We start from the raw sequence: 20193 nt of genomic DNA on the forward strand, positions 1-20193 counted from the left end.
AATCAAATTAATTAGTGTGTTATAATGCGGCGGCTTTATCCTGTCTGACATACGAGTTTACTGCCGCAGAGTGCCATCTCCCTATCTGTTTTATTGAATCCGTCATAAACCCTGCTTGCGCCGCACTGATGGCTGCTCCTATTCTGAACAAGTGCGTCCCAAAATTACCAGCATTCTCACCTAGCTCCATTAGAGTACGCTTGAGTATTGCTGAGATCTGGTATCATGTTAATGGGGCCCCATCTTCGTGTACCAGTAAATGATCCCCTTTTTTGGGTTGCACGGCACAATATATTTCAAAATTGGCCAATGGGCAAGTCACCTGACTGTGGGATCGTCTTAATATCACTGTAGCTCCCCGCCCTGACTGATCTGTTTTTGACCTAGGTATATAAATCCTCATTGTGTCCCCCCGCTTTGCGATGTTCCGCATCAACATTCCTGTGTTACCGGCCTCCTTCTTGGCCGTAGCCACTAGCTCGCTAATGCGTAGATCGCCGAAAAAGGCTAGTGTTAAAGCTAATCTAAATAACTGCGTCTTGAATACTGAATGACATACGCTATTCAACCTGTGCCATATTAATATTAACAATTCGAGGGTTATGGGATGCCTCCCGTCCTTCTGTGGGCCTAACCTCTTTCCCCAACCCCTTAATATTTTTCGTGTCAGAAATCCTTTTGTAGGGTCCCCCCAGCCTTGAGCACTTATAAAGAATGCCAACCCAGCTAGCTGCTTCTCTACCATTCCCCTGGATAGTCCTGCATCTTTTGCCCATGATATGTATGCCACGATGTGCTCCTCTGCTACCTGTCATTCTTTCCAACCATGCTGTCTCAGGAAGGAGCATAATCTCCCGTAACCCCTGCAATTTGTGTCCCAAGTGGAGTGAGCCACAGATCGGCGCAACAGTTTTAACGTGGTTGGCGACCAATTGCCCATACATGTTCCGGTACTGGAGTTGCCAGTTTGTCCGCGCCAGGTACCTGTTTGCGGAACAAAGACCATTTAGCACAAGATAATGAATGTGTTGCCCCATTATGCATCCTCGGGACATGTCGCGTCTTTATAGTGGTGTTAATGCGCAAGCTACTTAAAACTACCTGACTAAACAGGTTAGCCACCCTTGGACATTTGGCTGTCTGTTGATAACTGACACCACTGCTTGGTTATCACACCAGAATACGATGTGCTTGTTCCGCAAGCACTCCCCCCAAATTATCAAAGACACCCATATAGGGAACAACTCCAGGAATGTTATATTAGTTGTTATTCCTTCGTCAACCCATGCTGCCGGCCATTGTGCGGCAGCCCACGCACCCTGACAGTACACACCAAATCCCTATCCCTCCGATGCATCTGAATGAATGTCCAAGTCTTGGCTTGATATCGGGGGCTCCTGCCAAATCGATATTCCATTGTAGCTGCTCAGGAATGATGCCCATATCGTCAAATCCTCACGTATAGGCTGTGATATCCTGATGAAATGATGTGGATATCTGACCCCCGCTGCTGCCGCTGCAAGTCTGCGCAGGAATGCTCTGCCCATGGGAATTACCCGGCATGCAAAGTTAAATACTCCCAACACTGTCTGCACTTCCCATAGTGTCATCTTTTTTGCTTTAGATGCCCTATCTATCAAAGCACGTAATTTTTGAATTTTGTCTATTGGGAGTCTGGATATCATCCTTTTCGAATCCAACTCAACGCCCAGGAAACATATTGTGGTAGTTGGCCCTTCAGGCTTCTCTTGCGCCAGTGGAACTCCGAATTCCTGTGCCACCTCGTGGAAAGTTTGCAACAGGCGAACCGCCATCCCTGTTCCGGCTGGGCCAACGAACAGGAAGTCGTCTAGGTAATGTATTATATTGTCCGACTGTGCCCTTTTTTCCGTTACCCAGTGCAGGAATGAACTGAAGACTTCAAAATAAGCGCAGGACACGGAGCATCCTAAAGGCATGCATTTATCGAAGTAAAACATGCCCCAAAACTTGAATCCCAGCAATGGAAAACTAGATGGGTGTATTGGCAGCAGCTGAAATGCCGATTCAATGTCAGTCTTTGCCATGACTGCCGCTTCTACGCACTCTCTCAAAAGCATGATGGCGGAGTCAAATGAAGCGTACTGAACAGAGCATTCTTCCTGTGGCAGGTGATCATTAACCGAGAGTCCCGGCAGGAACGATAAGTTTTGTATTAGTCTATATTTGCCGGGCTCCTTCTTTGGTATCACCGCCAGAGGAGATAATGCCATATTTTTAAATGGTGGTGTCGCAAAAGGACCTGCCATTCGACCCAAGGACAATTCAATGTTTAATTTGGCTTGGACTATTTCCGAATGTCTTGTTGTGGAAGCTGCATTATTGGCTGTAAATTCCTTGATCTTTCCTTGATAAGGAATTCGGAAGTCCTCGCAAAAACCCCTGGTAATCTTCCCCGCGTCCTCCTTCTTTGGGTATTTGGCAAGCCATTCCAACATTCTGTCCAGTCGAATCGGCGAGGCTGCTTTTGCCATTGCCTTGTTTCATTTTCCTGGGGAAGAACTCCCAGTGGTGATCTTCTTTGTGCATTTGCTGGCCAGATGATGTGCTGAGCATATCAGACATACATGCTTAAACTTGCAGTCCTTGAAGGTGCACGACGTTTTGTTGAGTCTCCAGCAGACATTAGTATTGTTTGTAGGCCCTCCATTGTATTGTGCTCTATTCCCGGTTCGTCCACAAGCACCCGCATCAGCAGCCCTGTTTGTCATTTGTTTCAGCCATAAGTCGATATCATGCGTCGCCCATGACATTGTCCTGGTCTCCGCCATTCTTTCGCAGAAGCGTTCGTCATAATTTAGCCATGCCCAGCCTTCATATGCTCTTTGTGCTTCCAGAATTGTGTCTGCATATCCAAGCATCGGTCCACATTGGTATGGGTCATATTTGGTTACCACGCTCATCAGTCTGAGAAATGATCTGGTCCATGTCCATAGGTTGCGCGGTATTGTCTTATTGTCATCCGGTACTGAACCCATGCCTTTTTTTTCTTTTTTCTGTCTCTGGAAGTTCTTCTTCCTTCCAACAGTCTGAATATGTTGATATATTTCTTCCTCTTGATTCTTTGTCTTAGCCTCCTCGGTATGCTTACCCATAGAGGGGCCATGCTGTTCTGCGGCATCGAGGTTGTTGCCATCTCGCCCAGTGTCGACTGCACTTGTGGTGGAATGTTCTCATCTGCGCTGTCAAAATCAGAAGATGAACTACTGTTGCTGGAAGTGGATCTATACTTTCTCTTCTGCTTCCTGCTTTTCTTTTTTGACGCGTGCGCTATTGCTGGGCTGTGGAATAGAAACATTAGGGCCGGATAACTCACCCAGCTGTTGCTGCTCCATTCCCGCTTCTGCTGTAATTGCTTCACTTGCGCTGACGTCCGGTAATAGTATGGCCTCGCCATCAGTATCGGTCTCGCTGTGTTGTGTCTCTCCTTTGGACCGAGTATTGACCGTAGTGCTTGAACTCCTTCTCCCCCTTGACGTGCGCCGATTTCTGCCTCCACGTTCGACTGCTGTTGGACTCCTTTCTTCTGTCCCTTTTGCCTCTCTGTTATCCGGCATACCCTGTTGTCCAGGCCAATATCCCCATGGATATAGTGGGTATGGCATCCCTCCTGTGTAGGCCGACTATGGGTATTGTGGGTATGCATTAGGTCCCGTGCTGCTGCTCCTGCTATCAGGGCTGCCTGGCTGCATCCAAGGGCTGCATGCCCACTGGGGGGGGGGGGGGGGCTGGGTCTGATCCCCCATGTTCAGCATTGCACCTCCGGCATTGTTCGTATGGGTTACTGCAGTCTGACACCTCCCCCTGTTACGCTATTGGGCCCTCGTCCTAGCAGCGCCACGATTCAAGCTCCATTCGTTCGTACGCTCGTTATCACGCTGAGGGGTGCCCCTTCCATTACTTCTCCCCCGAGGGTCCCTTCCGCGGCCTTTCCTCTCCTCCGTCGGCGTTCCTGATCCCCTTCGGCTTCGGGTGCCCCGGGTTCCCCTTCGGCTCGTCGAGCCCTGCATATAGGCGCCCCTCTGCTCTATTTGTCTAGTCCTCGATCCCCTTCCCATAATGATTGTGTACTCACTGTGTCGTTTAAAGTCTTTGAATAGGGGGGGAGGGCGACCTTCCATCCGCGGCAGTCTGTGTTTAAACAGGCTGTTCTAACCGCGTGGCTGGTTGTCCGGCTCTTCTTTGCCGGCTGCTGTTCTCTCTCCTTGCTGCTAGATCTCTGTCTGGCTCCTCCGTGCCAGCTGCCTCCGCTCTTTTTTTTTTTTTTTTTAAATTGCAATGCAATTGCATCTACTTCCCCCTTTTTTTTTTTTAAATTGTGTTTTTGTATTCACAGCTTCAAGTCATTTATTAAGCCTACATGCTTCTTAATCTCAGGTAGATCTCTAGGTTCCCCCTGCTGTAGCATGGGGGAGGTATGATAAGGTAATGATGTAATTTTAATTAATTGTTTATGTTGTTGATTTTATATTAAGAATTTTTTCTTTGACTATAATTAAGTTATTTAGTCTATATGTATAGGTGTTAGTCGTTTTTTGTGCATGTTAAATTGGATGGGGGGGGTGGGGTTGTTCTCTCATTTTTCAAGCATAACAAATTTTATTGTGTACCTTTTCCATCAGCAACTTTTGGGTGTCCAGTTTATTCGTTTTTTCCCCTGAGGAAGCCAGTTTGGTGAAACAAGGGCCTTGTTGAGATATGACAACAGCTCATGTGAGGAACACCTTCATTGCAATGGGATTTTGCGACTACTCACTTAAGAGGAATACCTTGGTTTAGGTTATCATTATTGATACATTGCAAGTGTATATTTTAATGTAACAGCTAATCTAAGTGAATATTCTCGTAGTTTTTTATGTCAATGAATTGAGAATGTATGACATTTTGTAGCATTGTATTTGAGACATTATAGTCATAGTTCTAGGAGGAACATTTGTTTCCATCTTTTTAGCTTTTGATGCTAATATATGGTGTTAGTACGCAACCTTTTTTTGTTGCAATTTTTGGAGCTATGCTAACAAATTGTTACAAGGTATTTCTTTTTGTAAATGTTTGGGTAACACATTGAATGAATGTTATACTGTGAGACATTATTGTGTTGATTACTGTCATTTATATTATTTTAATGGAAGTATTAGAATTGTGATGTATTAGGGTTATGTAGAAGTTGATATATATTGATTAAAAGATTTTTTTGTAATACAAATTTATTTTTTTGATTTGTAGTTTAAGTGCTTTTGTCCCACTCTTTTTAGTGTTTTTTTCCTTTATATATATATATATATATATATTCTTTAGTAGGAAATGCACAAGCAAAGCCTTATTCAAGAAAGGTTTTGTTTCATGCTGCTTATATGCAATTGGCATTACTTACGTCAGAAGGCCTTGGTAAACCCTTCTGAACAGCTTTGTGCCTCTGTTTCAGTTCCTTCATACGCTGTGCTTCTCTTATAGCCTAGAAAGACATTATAAATATTAATCCATGATTTACACAAAAAATATATAACCAACTAGATTTTAAGGCAAAAATTATTTGATAGTTTCAGCTAAATTATGCTACAAGTAAAACAATTAAGAAACATTACTATTAACACAATAGGTATTACAGTAGTATGTTGACCAAAACAACTTTGTAGTTTCAGCTTAACAGTCTAATAGAGGTGGCCAACTCCGGTTCTCAAGATCCACAGACTTACTTTTCAGGAAATCCATAGGGCCTGATTTTCAAAAGCATTTACCCAATTAAAAAGGGGTTTTACATGTGTAAATGCACTTTACCCGTCTAAGTGGGCTTTTGAAATTTGCTACAATATGGGCCAGATTTTATAACATACGCGTGGGCATAGATTTGTGTGCACAAATCTACGCCCCATTTTATAACATGCGCGTTACTGAACCTAGAAGCTGCAGATGTCAAGCAGTGGAGCCTGCTGATCTAGGAATATCTTTACTTGGTAAAGTATCTTTGAGATTCTCTTCTGAGAAAGTATACTATGCCAGCAGCTGTGTCGATTAATGCCCCTAGATGCTCTATAGTTTGAGACGGTTACAATGACTCTTTGTAAAACTGATTACCCAACCTCAACATTGGAGTAACGAATACTACCTCTGTCGAAGCTACTCCCTCGGAATATGATTTGTCCCCTATTAACAGTCGTCTAAATAAGGGTGGACTAAAATTTCCTTTCTTCTTAAAAAGGCAGCTACAACATTAACCTTTGTGAAGGTTCTTAAGGTTGTAGCCAACCCAAAAGGTAGGGCAATAAACTGATAATGTTGGCCGATTATACAAAAACGGAGACATTTTTAGAACTCTGGTCTCTTTGGAATATGAAGTAAGCCTCCTTTAAAATTGAGACATGCCAAAAACCTGCCCCTGCAAATAGTTAAAGGTAAAAACTTTGTAGTAGTACAAAGTACTGAAAAATAGAGGATACACATCCATGCAGAAGCTCGTACAAAAAAAGACTGAGGGGGCACATGAGGCAGTATGTGGGAACCATCTGTGCTTGCTCAGTAGTAAAACTTTAGTAAGCTAGATAGATCCATTTGGCATTGGACGACATCACCCATCCGAGAGATAAGCATCGATCCCTGGAAGACACGCTGGCCAATGGCATCCAGAAATTTCTGTTCCTTACCTGGGGGAAAAGAAGAGTGGGGTTTTGACCTTTTTGCCCTTTTTTGGGCAGATTCTACCACCACAGATTGGTGATCCAGCTGAGGTTTCTGGAATCCTGGGGCTGACTGGACCAAATAAGGGGTATCAGCTTTTCTGTTGACTGGAGCAACAGAACCAGGGTGTTCCTAGTTCTTTTTGAGGAGATCCAAAAGAACCTGGTGAATAGGAATGGAGGTTATTTCCTTGGGAGTATCCAGGAATTGTAACAGCTCCATCATTTGATGCCTGTGATCATGTTCAGTCTGCACTTGGAAAGGAACCAATTCAGACATTTCCTTCCCAAAATTCATGAAGGATAGGTCCTCTGGAGGAGAACGCTTCCTGCTTTCAGCAGGAGAAGGTGGCGATGGTAAGTCATCGGTGTCTTTTTTTTTTTTTTTATTAAATTATAACATTTAAAACAAAATGATATAATCAAGAATTCCAAAGAAAACAATACTCTCCAAAGATTATCATAACCCACAACTAAGGATCTCAAGCCCACATCTAAGGGGAATGTAAAGACGGACAGATATGCTAATACATTTCTATTTACAACCATTTCTTTTACAGCTTTTCATATTTTTACGAATGTCTTAGCCCTTAGAAAACGCTCTAAATACAATGGATCGGTAAACACAAACTTATTATTCTGAAACATTATCTGGCATTTACAGGGGAATTTAAAAAAGAAACTAGCCCCAATATCTAGAACAGATTTTTTATAAGACAAGAATTGCTTACGTCGTGCTTGTGTAACACGAGAAACATCAGGAAAGACCTGTATCTTCTGTCCACAAAAATTCTGATCTTTATTTTGAAAATACTTTGAGAACAGCTCTTTTTCTTGTCTTAGAGAAAAAGATATTAACAAAGTTGCCCTAGAAGGAATATTGTCCATGGAGTCCTCTAAAAAAAAAGTCGAGACCCCTGGACTTTCCATAATATCTATTCCCCCGTCTTGTGCCATTAATGTTCTTCCTTTTGGTAAATAATACATCTTAGAAACTGTAGGGATTTGCACAGAATCAAAGGATAAAATCTCGACTACATATTTTTTAAATAATTCAAATGCGGAAATCAATCTAGAAATAGGGAAATTTAACAATCGGCGATTACATGATCGCAACTCTTCTATTCTATTATGTAGGGTTTTTTTTCATTCTTTATTTATTACTTTTTCAAATAATACAATAAACATATTATTTGTATTCAGAAAAAACAAGGTACGGTTTAAGAAACTTTACACGAAATATCTAGTTAAATCTTAACCCTTTATTTAAACCAGCCTATTATATATCAATCAACCTGGAGGGCTTTGGTTTACATCATATTGGGAAATTATTAGGTAATATTGAAAACAAGAAAAAGATAAATTCTAGCTACACCCATACCCACATTCCAATTATCTAAATGGGTACTGGAGACGATGTAGGCAATCTGTTCTGTTCTAGGAAACTTTTTAACTGATCAGGAATAAAAAAAGATACATATCATCTTGTCTTTTAACAATACATTTACAGGGAAATCGAAGAACAAAAGTAAAACCCAATGACAAAACACTTCTTGGCGGTGAGTCAAAAAGGCTTTCCGCCTTAACTGAGTGGAGATAGCCAAATCAGGAAATATTTTGACGGCTTTATGCTCAGTAGAGCATGCTAGTCAGTTTTAGAGCTGCAGATTTTCAGCTCCTACCTGGGCTCGGTCTGATGACATCACCCCATATGTGCGAGGATGATGTATCCTACTATGCCTCAGAGATTATTGCATTAACTAGCTAAAATACTAAATATATCCCCCTCCCTTTTTTATCCAGCTACATTTGGCTGGTCTATGAATTTGACCATCCAAAATTTAGCCAGTAAGTGGAGCCAGATTTTCAAACTGGCAGATTTACCTGGCTACACCCTGGTTTTAGCTGGATAAATCTTTTAAAAATCAAACCCGTAAACAAAATATGATAAAAAATAGCCAAGTGCCACAATGATCACCCAATGAGAGTATGCAAAAATATGGCTTTCAGATTTGCTTAATCAGAGAAAAATATTCCACAACTTAAATGTACCTGTTTGCACAAGAGTAGGGGATAGATTTTTAAAAAGTGCGCCTTCGCGTACTTTTGTTGGCGCACCAGGCGCAAACAAAAGTACGCTGGATTTTAGCAGATACGCGCGTAGCCGCGCGTATCTGCTAAAATCCAGGATCAGCGCGTGCAAGGCTGCCGATTTTGTGCAGCCGGCGCGCGCCAAGCCGCGCAGCCTGCCTCCGTTCCCTCCAAGGCCGCTCCGAAATCGGAGCGGCCTCGGAGGGAACTCGCTTTCGCCCTCCTCTCACCTTCCCCTCCCTTCCTCTATCTAACCCACCCTCCCGGCCCTATCTAAACCCCCCCTCTACCTTTGTCGGGGGATTTACGCCTCCCGGAGGGAGAAGTAAATCCCCACACGCCAGCGGGCCGCTAGCGCGCCGAGACGCAGTTCGAGGCCGAAACGCCGAGACGCAGTTCGAGGCCGAAACCACGCCCCTGGGCCCGCCCCCGAAACGCCGCGTCCCGCCCCCAAAACGCCACACCGATCAGCCCCGCCCCCGACACACACCCCTCGAAAAACCCCGGGACTTACGCGAGTCCCGGGGCTCTGTGCGCGCCGGCAGGCCTATGGAAAATAGGCGCGCCGGCGCGCAAGGCCCTGCTCGCGTAAATCCGGGCGGATTTACGCGAGCAGGGCTTTTAAAATCCGCCCCAGTGCCTTTTTAGATATTTTTGTATTATTCTCGAACTGCATAAAAAGATTTGTGGAGTGCTCATCTATTATAGATTGATATAAAAGCAGCAGCAAAAGCCTGTGAGAATTAACATTTATATGACAAACGTTTAAAGTAATCTTAAAACTCATAACCACCTGCTTGCGACTCTCCACATCAGCAGCATCTTCCACAAAACTGTCATCTATATCACGATCTTCAAGTTCTCGCTCTGCATTTTCAGGTAAGACAATCTCAAAGTCATTCTTTGGAGCAGGAAGGCCCATTAGTCCAAGCCGCAAGTGTTCCCGGGATTCTCTCTCCTGTGAAAAGCAAATTCCGTTCTTTCAATTTGAAAACTGAACTAAATAATTATATAATCAATCATTAAAACATACACTATACATTATATAAGACCACACCACTATAAGTATGGCATTTTGAATTCATATAGCACTTAGGTGAAACAAGTGGAAATTTATATTAAATGTGAAGATATGGGTAAAAAGAATACATAAGGGCAGTTTTTAATAGCCTAGAAACATCTATCAGGAAAGCTGGGATAAAGAAAGCAGGTCTTGAACCACTGGCTGTGGAGGTTTTAGACTGAAGCCCTCAAGGGAGAGCTATGCTGACTGTAGAGAGTTGGGGAAGCAGTATTACTTCTATCCTCCATACATTAGGGGGTGGGGGACACCTGGTGAAATCTCGTTGGCCCAAAAGGAGACCTACCATTGATAGTGTACTTGTTTAAACCCCTAACCCGCAGAGGGGCACAACAAATCCCTAATTCACCAGGCTGGGTCTGTAAGGGCTGTTCTGAATCTGTCTGAGCTGTGCTGGATCTCACTCCTTGCCTGCCTGATAAGAAAGCACTCAAATATTTATTTAAAAACATTTCTATTCCACTCTTTCCTAGACAACTTGTCCAATTCAGATTACAGTAATGCATACACAATTTAAAATCATATAAACACATTTAAATTACAAATTATAACACATTAAAATACACAAAGTTCTCATAATTATAGGCTACTTGAAATAAATACGTCTTTATTTTCTGAACTTTAATCTATTTCCCCCTTTCAGCTCTATAGGTAATGAATTCCATAGGTACAGACCAGTAAAGGTCTATCCCTACTTTGTTTCTTCTACATATTGTAAGTCAGGAACCCATGTTATGTTTGATAAGTTTCTTAATTATAGCTGTTAGTGAACTGTGCTTGTTGTGTCTATGCCCTGATCAGACGCTGACAGATTGTGTCACAGCCCCAAACCAAAGATTCAACAGTTCAAAAGCCTTAAGGCTCTACTCCTATCTTTGCTTGATTTTGGCTTCAAAATCAGCTAAAAATTATTGCTCCTCTAGGCTATATATCTAAGCAGATAGGGAAAATTACAGTTAATAAGAGCTCAGCTGAGCTAGGTGTTTGTTTCTTTGGTTTATTTTAACTGTAGTTTATGTGAATCCTGTCACTGCTGCAACTTTCTGCCTAAGTATGGATCACACCCTGCAATTTGTTTGCCTGGTGATCCATTGTTATTCCAGCTCTAGTTTTTGTTGCAAAAAAAGAAAAAAACTAATACTGATTGCTACTTGAATTTAAAAGGAAGTTTGCTCTTTTACATACAGGCCAATTCAGTATGGTGCGCTCAGGCCGAGCGCACCGTTAGGCCCCGTTTTCGACGCTCTATTATTACCCCTTATACAGTAAGGGGTAATAGCGCGTGGAAAACTCGCGGCCAACCCCCCCCCCCCCCCCCCCCCCGAAACAATAAAGTGTGCATCACATGCAAATGCATGTTGATGAGCCTGTTAGTCATGACCAATACAGAAAGTAAAATGTGCGGCCAAGCCGCACATTTTACTTTCTGTATTGGTCATGACCGCACAGAAAAGCAGAAAAGCAGGCCGCACAGAAAAGCAGAAAAAACTGCTTTTCTGTACACCCTTCAACTTAATATCATAGCGATATTAAGTCGGAGGCCCCAAAAATTAAAAAAAAAAAAAAAAAAAAATCTGCCCGTAGCCCGCAGGTTGGAAAACGGATGCTCAATTGTGCCGGCTTCCATGTTCCGAACCAGTGGCTGTCAGCGGATTCGACAACAGACGCCAGTAAAATTAAGTGTCGGCTGTCCATCCCGCTGACAGCCGCCGTTTCCGCCAATAAGGCGGCGCTAGGGACGTGCTAGTGTCCCTAGCGCCTCCTTATTAGCACGGGCCCTCATTTGAATACTGAATCGCGTGCCCAGGAGAGTGGGCGCTCGCCTTGGAGTGCTGGCTCTCCTGTGCAGTTTACTGAACTGGCCTGATAGTTTGACAGTGGTTACATTAGAAAGTCAACAACAGATGGGCTCAAACACTACTAATTAAATGGAGGTAATTTTCAAAGGAGTTGTGTTTGGAAATGTAACACACTATCGTAGCAATTTTTAAAAGCCCATTTACGTGCTTAAATGCACTTATGTGGGTAAAACCTATTAACAATTCAGGCATATATTATAGCATTTCCAAAATCCCATGTATAAAACCCAATTTTATAAATAAAGTAAATCCTTTTGAAAATGACCCCCAATATGAGGAGATAACCAACTTAGAGGCAACAAAAGTGTCAGCAGTTAGAAGCCATACATATGCACTATGAACAGAAGTACCAGCAACTAGAGGCTGCAGTAAGAAGGAATTGTCCAGCCCTTAAGTCCCTTGCCCCAGAGTGATTTGATGGAAGAATGGAGCGCTACCAATGATTTTTGCACCAATGTGTGCTGCACTTCAAACTATATCCAGCATACTTTAAGGAGTCATGAGACTCTACTTGGTAGTAACTCTGTTCAGAAGCACTCTGATTCAATAAAATGTGCAGGAGAGCCAGCGCTTTGAGTTGAGACTTGGCTGCACATTTTATTTTCAGTATTCAGGGTGGCTAATAGGCTAATCAACATGCATTTGCATGTGATGAGCGCTATTAGTTTTGGGGGGGGGGGAGGGGGGGTTGGCAGCACGTTTTCCACGTGCTATTGCCCCTTACAGTATAAGGGGTAATAGACGCCAATGGGAAACGCGCAGCCAAGAGCACTGTCCTGTAGACTGTAGGGATGTCACCATACTGCTCCTTGAATTCTTGTAACATGTTTATGATAAAAGCAATTAAGGACGTTCTTGCACTTGTCCTGAATGATATGATAAATTTATTATTACCTCAAGATAAATTTCCAGCTTCACTGAAGAGAGCTTCAGTAAGACTTCTCCTAAAAAAGTACAGCAGTAATCTTTCTGATCCTAATACAGACCAATTTCTTCAGCAGCATTTTTAGCAAAACTGATTAAGACTGTAGTTCTAACACAACTCACTAATTCTGGCGAAGAAAAACAGGTTCTTGACCACCACCAGTACGGGTTTAGAAAACCTCTTAGTAGTGAAAAAGCAAGTTTGCTTACCATAAACGGTGTTTTCCGTAGATAGCAGATGAATTAGCCATGCTGTCTGGGTATGTCATCCAAGCCACTAGGTGGCAGAGCTCTCTAAGATCACCCAAAGTCTTTAGATGAGGTGTTCCCTTCCTGTCTGTCCCTGTGCCTGCTCGAGGCTCCTCAGTCAGTGTCAAAGCAAGACTATATGCAATGCTGGAACTGTCCAGGGCGAGAGGGAGGGTCAGCATGGCTAATTCATCTGCTATCTATGGAAAACACCGTTTATAGTAAGCAAACTTGCTTTTTTCCCATAGATAAGCAGCTGAATTAGCCATGCTGTCTGGGAGTCCCCAGCTGAAGTATTGAGCGTAGTAGGCATGTGGTCATTTGTATGTCAGTTATCGTTCAATACAGAATAGGAGGCGGACAGTTCTGAAGTGACTGAACTAATTAAGTGTTCTTTTGGAGAATTATCTGTCCCATTTTTGCATCATTCCATGCCTGTTGTCCAAGCAGTAATGGGATGCAAAGGTGGGACGTGAAGTCCATGTGGCTGCTTTGCAGATATCCAAGAGAGACACATCATGAAAATGAGCAATGGAAGCAGCCATGGCACGAATTTGGTATGCTTTGGGTGTGGTAGATAAGGATTCCGAACGCTTTTGGTAACAGAAACGCATGCAGTTAGTAAGCCAGGAAGATAATGTGCTCTTTGAAACTGGAAGACCTGGCATGTTTGGATTAAATGAGAGGAAGAGTTGCGAAGGTCTGGTGGGAGATTGAGTGCATTGTTTATAGTATACAAGAGCACGTTTACAGTCTAAGGAATGAAGACACCGCTCGCTGTCGTTTGCGTGCGGTTTAGGATGAAAGATCGGTAGGGTTATGGTTTGGTTTAAATGAAAGGTGGAAACTACCTTACGTAGTGTAATTTTGTCATGGTAGAATTCCAAGTAAGGAGAATAGTGAACCAGTGCCTGAAGTTCGCTAATTCTTCGTGCGGAAGTAAGGGTAATTACGAACAGCACTTTCCAGGAAAGATATCTAGGATGGCATTTGTGCATTAGAACATAAGAACATAAGAAAATGCCATACTGGGTCAGACCAAGGGTCCATCAAGCCCAGCATCCTATTTCCAACAGTGGCCAATCCAGGCCATAAGAACCTGGCAAGTACCCAAAAACTAAGTCTATTCCATGTTACCACTGCTAATGGCAGTGGCTATTCTCTAAGTGAACTTAATAGCAGGTAATGGACTTCTCCTCCAAGAACTTATCCAATCCTTTTTTAAACACAGCTATACTAACTGCACTAACCACATCCTCTGGCAACAAATTCCAGAGTTTAATTGTGCGTTGAGTAAAAAAGAGCTTTCTCCGATTAGTTTTAAATGTGCCCCATGCTAACTTCATGGAGTGCCCCCTAGTCTTTCTACTATCCGAAAGAGTAAATAACCAATTCACATCTACCTGTTCTAGACCTCTCATGATTTTAAACACCTCTATCATATCCCCCCTCAGTCGTCTCTTCTCCAAGGTGAAAAGTCCTAACCTCTTTAGTCTTTCCTCATAGGGGAGTTGTTCCATTCCCCTTATCATTTTGGTAGCCCTTCTCTGTACCTTCTCCATAGCAATTATATCTTTTATGAGATGTGGCGACCAGAATTGTACACAGTATTCAAGGTGCGGTCTCACCATGGAGCGATACAGAGGCATTATGACATCTTCCGCTTTATTCACCATTCCCTTTCTAATAATTCCCAACATTCTGTTTGCTTTTTTTGACTGCCGCAGCATACTGAACTGACTATTTCAATGTGTTATCCACTATGACGCCTAGATCTCTTTCTTGGGTTGTAGCACCTAATATGGAACCCAACATTGTGTAATTATAGCATGGATTATTTTTCCCTATATGCATCACCTTGCACTTATCCACATTAAATTTCATCTGCCATTTGGATGCCCAATTTTCCAGTCTCACAAGGTCTTCCTGCAATTTATCACAATCTGCTTCTGATTTAACTACTCTGAACAATTTTGTGTCATCTGCAAATTTGATTATCTCACTCGTCGTATTTTTTTCCAGATCATTTATAAATATATTGAAAAGTAAGGGTCCCAATACAGATCCCTGAGGCACTCCACTGTCCACTCCCTTCCACTGAGAAAATTGTCCATTTAATCCTACTCTCTGTTTCCTGTCTTTTATCCAGTTTGCAATCCATGAAAGGACATTGCCACCTATCCCATGACTTTTTACTTTTCCTAGAAGCCTCTCATGAGGAACTTTGTCAAACGCCTTCTGAAAATCCAAGTATACTATATCTACCGGTTCACCTTTATCCACATGTTTATTAACTCCTTCAAAAAAGTGAAGCAGATTTGTGAGGCAAGACTTGCCCTGGGTAAAGCCATGCTGACTTTGTTCCATTAAACTATGTCTTTCTATATGTTCTGTGATTTTGATGTTTAGAACACTTTCCATTATTTTTCCTGGCACTGAAGTCAGGCTAACCGGTCTGTTGTTTCCCGGATCGCCCCTGGAGCCCTTTTTAAATATTGGGGTTACATTTGCTATCCTCCAGTCTTCAGGTACAATGGATGATTTTAATGATAAGTTACAAATTTTTATTAATAGGTCTGAAATTTCATTTTTTAGTTCCTTCAGAACTCTGGGGTGTATACCATCCGGTCCGGGTGATTTACTACTCTTCAGCTTGTCAATCAGGCCCACCACATCCTCCAGGTTCACCGTGATTTGATTCAGTCCATCTGGTTCAAAGGGTAGTAGCATACATTGTTCCAAAACTGGGTTAACATCCCAAGGCACTGGGGGTTTCTTGACTGGAGATCATAAATGCAGAACTCCCTTCATAAATCGGGAAACTAGAGCATGACATGCTATAGATTCTCCATTGAGAGGAGTGTGATTCGCTGATATCGCGCTGAGATGAACACGTAAGGAAGCGGTGGCTAAACCTTGTGCATAAAAGATGTGGAGATAAGTCAGTAGCCTTTCAGGTGGACATGTGAGTGGATCTATGTCCATAGAGGAACACCGTGTGGCATAACGTTTCCACTTACGTTGATAGTTCAGTCGAGTGAATAGTTTCCTTGGTGCCACCAAAATATCTTCTAGTTGTGGAGATATGTTTAGGTTTTGGAACGTGAGCCGTTCAATCTCCATGCAATGAGAGTCAAGGATGCGTGGAGTGGATGGAGAAGTGAACCCTTTTGTTGGGTGAGAAGAGTGGGGGCATTCCCCAGAGGAATTGGTTTGCAGACTGATAGTTGGAGTAGGTAAGAGTACATGGTTGACATGGCCATGATGGCGCAATTAGAATTAAGTTCGCTTTGTCCTCGATGCACCTTTGGATTGTGCGAGATATCAGGGGAATTGGTGGAAATTTGTACAGTAGATCTTCAGACCAATCCAGTAGGAATGCATCCTGTATCAACCGGTGAGCACTGGGGTAAACCGAGCAAAAGAGGGGAACCTTTCTGTTACGTTCCGTGGCAAAAAGATCTATGTGGGGGGGGGGGGGGGGAAGATCCCAAATTGAAAATATCCAGTCAGCCACACATTGGTCCAGTTCCCATTCATGAGGGTGAAAAATTCTACTCAACTTGTCCGCTTTGGAATTGTTGATTCCCGGAATGTATGTGGCTTGTAGGGAAATTCCCTTGCTGTGAGACCAGTACAGAATCTCTACTGCTTCTTTGCAGAGGTTCCATGAACCAGACCCTCTCCTTGCTTGTTTATGTAAAACATTGCCACTTGGTTTGCTGTCGTAGCTTGTGTTCGAAAGCTTGAAGAGCATATTTGATGGCTCGTACTTCCAGGAGATTGATGTGATAAGTGCGTTCCTGGAACGACCACAACCCTTGAGTTTGTAGGTTGGCAAGATGGGCTCCCCATCCTGTGGGGGAGGCATCTGTGGTAAGAATCAATTGATGTCGAGGGGGCTCAGTGGTGAGCCTTCTGTCAATGATGGTGGGTGAATCCACCAGTGAACGTCTGTTTTCATACTGTTCGTTAATCTTATTTTGGTGGACAAAGGACTTCGAAACTGAGACCATTGGTGTTTTAAACCCCATTGAAGGCGATGGATGTGGAGTCTTGTTTTCGGGACTACATATGTACATGCCTCCATATGATCCAGGACAGTCAAGATTTGGCGGGCAGAGGTAGTTGCAAGATTTATTAGGCATTGGGCTAGAGAAGTAAGCGCTATTGCCCAGGGTTGTGGCAAGAAAGCTATGTCCTGAATGGTGTTTTATGGATGCCCCTATGAAGTCCAAGGCCTGGGTAGGCTGAAGATGAGATTTTTCATAATTTATCAGAAGATTGTCTAGGCAATTGATTGATTGAATTAAACTGTCTCGGAGGAGACAGGTAGTTGAGGCTACCAGTAGCCAATCATTGAGATAAGGAAATATTTGAATCCCCCGACGACAGAGGTCTGCCAACACTACTGCTAGGCATTTCGTGAATTCTCTGGGAGCAGATGAGAGACCAAAGGGAAGGACTTTGTATTGAAAATGTCTCTTTCCCATCTGAAAGCATAGGTAATTCCAAGATTTTGGATGCATTGGAATATGAGCATACGCATCCTTTAAATCTATGGAGCTCATCCAATCCATAGGTTGCAGGAAAGGAAGAATTGATTTGAGAGGTCATTTTGAATTTCTCTTTCCGAATGTGTTTGTTGAGGAAGCGTGGGTCCAGAATTGGACGTAGACCTCCGGACTTCTTGGGAATGAGGAAGTATTTTGAATAAAATCCCATTAGATGTTGGGAGGGGTACTTCCTGTATACAGTGTTGTTGAAGTGATTGATTTCTCGAAGGAGAGTCTCCCAATGAATACTCTGAGATTTTGTGGTAATCAAGTGCGGAAGACGAGGTGGGGATATAAAATTGAGGGAATATCCGTCTCTTATTATATTCAGGACCCAGGAATCCGTTGTGATAGTGCTCCATTGTGCGAAGAAGAGGGAAAGTCGACCTCCTACTGTTTGGGCAGGTAGTGGTGGCAGAATCATTTCTAAAAACTGTTGGTTTTTAGGGGGTTGAGGTTCTGTAGTCTGGCGTAGTTGACGAGGTGCGCATGGGCGCTGGCGAGAAGCTGGTTGTTGGTAAGGCTGTTGGTGGTTTGATTGATATGGTTGGGGCCTATAGGTAGTATAAGGCCGATATTGATGTCTCTGGTAAGGTTTTTTGTATGAACCGAATTGACGCTTAGAGGATGATGAATCATGTTGAGTTAAGGAAAGTACAGCTACTTTCTGCTCTTTTAAGTTCGTCATAGTTTCTGTAAGTTTATCACCGAATAAGTTATCGGGCAACAAGGAAGGTTGGTCAGCTTATTGTGAACGTCTTCACGTATGGCACTTGCATATAACCATGCCAGTCTCCTGGCTGCTATAGCATTAGCTGTTTTTGCAGAGGTTTTGAACCCCATGTAAATGGAACGTACCAGATGCCTTAGCCCCTCTTCCAAATCATGAAATTCAGATGGAGGTGTATTATCTGTAGAGCTTTGTTGTGGCAAAGGTTTTAAGGACTAAAGGCATTCAAAAAGATACTAAGCTACATAAAATTGATGGTTCTGTATCTTAGCGTTAAGGATTCCTGATTGGTACACTTTTGGTGCAAAGTCATCCAGACTTTTGTTGTCTTTGCCAGGTGGATTATTAGAGTGTAAGCGAGATTTGCGTGCCTTTTGCATGGCTGATTCAACCACGATGGACGCGTGCGGTAACTGCACGTTGGTGTAAAATGGAGAATCTCGCATCCTGTACTTCAAATCAGTCTTTCTTGAGGTTGGAGTCGTGGAATATGGAGAATCCCAAATCTTTTCCAAAAGAGATTCCAGCACTGGATGAGAAGGAAGTGCTGTAGGTTCAGCTGGTGTATCAAATATTTTTAAGACACCGAACATCTCTTGTCTAGGGTCAGGTATCTTTTTCGTTTCTACTCCCAATCACTGACCCACTTTCTCCAAAAATTGGGAGTACGTGAGATCCTCTGGTGGTGACACTGGTTCTGGAGGCAATTCCTGTGGGTCAGGCGGGTAGCCGGTTGACAACCCTGGTGATGAAGATGGAGTAGGAGAATCTACTGGCAGAGGAGATGGTCTGCTAAGAAGCGTCTTTGGTGCTGGTCCCGGTGCAGGTAATGAAGGCACCTCGGTTGGTGGATCAGGGGTTGGTTGATTTTCCTGCTGAACCAATGTTAAAAATTGTGACAAGATAGAAATAATCTGTGTCAGTGAATCAGTAGCTGAAACTAATGTGGATGGTCTGATATCCGGTCTTTGACCCGATGGTAACAAGGCTGCCTTGAGGATGGTCCTTGTTCGGTCCTTGGGGGCGTCCAATATCCTCACGTGGATAAGGGAGTTTGGAATGTAAAGATTCCTGAAACAAGTATCTTCTACAATATTCAGATGCTGTAGAAAGTCCTGAAAAGACCTCAGATGAGTGGGAAGAGGCCTCTGATAATTGTGGTGGAGATAAGGAATCCTCCGAGTCCACCACTAAGAGTGGGGATGGGCTCCTAGGCCTTTTATGTTTTTTGTATTGTTTTATAGGTTGCTGAGGTGTCGATACACTGCTGCGTTGATCTTCCTCAGGTGCTTTGGTGCGCCGACGCATGATCTTTTCCTGAGGCGTCGGGGAGCTGCTGAGTTGGCTTATCTGTAGCGCGTTAATGCTCTGGGAAAGCTTCGACGTCATGAAGTCTTGATGCATCCGATGCAGGTTGCATCCGTGGTGCGCCCCAGCACCTTGAATCGAAGGATTTTTATTTTTATTTTTCTGTTTGTGACCTGGAGGGTCAGCGGAGGTGGCCCTCCGATGGGTATGGGTCTTAGGGGTCGACTTCGGTCCCGGAGCCGACCTGGCTGAAGTGTCAGAGGGGGCATATGAGCCCGTTGGCCTCTTCTCTGAGCTGGGCAATCCATGCTGCTCTCTGGCGTTGCACCCTTGGGGACATCTGTCCACAATCTGTACAATTCACCTGATCATGTTTTGGACAAAGGCAAATGTAACAAAACTGATATCTGTTGGTTACAGACATTATTTTGCCACAGTCACAGAATTTAAAACCTGGACGAGGCATGATGAAAGTATCCTGTGTTGAAACTATGAGAAGTTTTGAAGAAATAAATTGAAGTTTTTTCCTCACAACAACTTTTCCTTACAAGAGCTGTAGAGCTCCGCGTGCGATCAGTCGCGCGGAAAAATACAGACTGAGGAGCCTCGAGCAGGCACAGGGACAGGCAGGAGGGAACACCTCATCTAAAGACTTTGGGTGATCTTAGAGAGCTCCGCCACC

General features: G+C 43.3%; 1 protein-coding gene across 1 annotated transcript in view; it reads right to left on the reverse strand.

The window, feature by feature from the left end:
• CDC5L (cell division cycle 5 like) overlaps window positions 1-20193 on the reverse strand; it is a 250734-nt gene that overhangs the window by 55917 nt on the left and 174624 nt on the right. The window contains exons 11-12 of the mRNA XM_029596086.1: window positions 9598-9762; window positions 5414-5494 (exon numbers count right to left, since the gene is read on the reverse strand). Of these exons, the coding sequence (XP_029451946.1) occupies window positions 5414-5494; window positions 9598-9762 (246 nt within the window). The remainder of the gene's footprint in view (window positions 1-5413; window positions 5495-9597; window positions 9763-20193) is intronic.

This window comes from Rhinatrema bivittatum, chromosome 3 (assembly GCF_901001135.1).
Source record: "Rhinatrema bivittatum chromosome 3, aRhiBiv1.1, whole genome shotgun sequence".
Classification (NCBI taxonomy): domain Eukaryota; kingdom Metazoa; phylum Chordata; class Amphibia; order Gymnophiona; family Rhinatrematidae; genus Rhinatrema; species Rhinatrema bivittatum.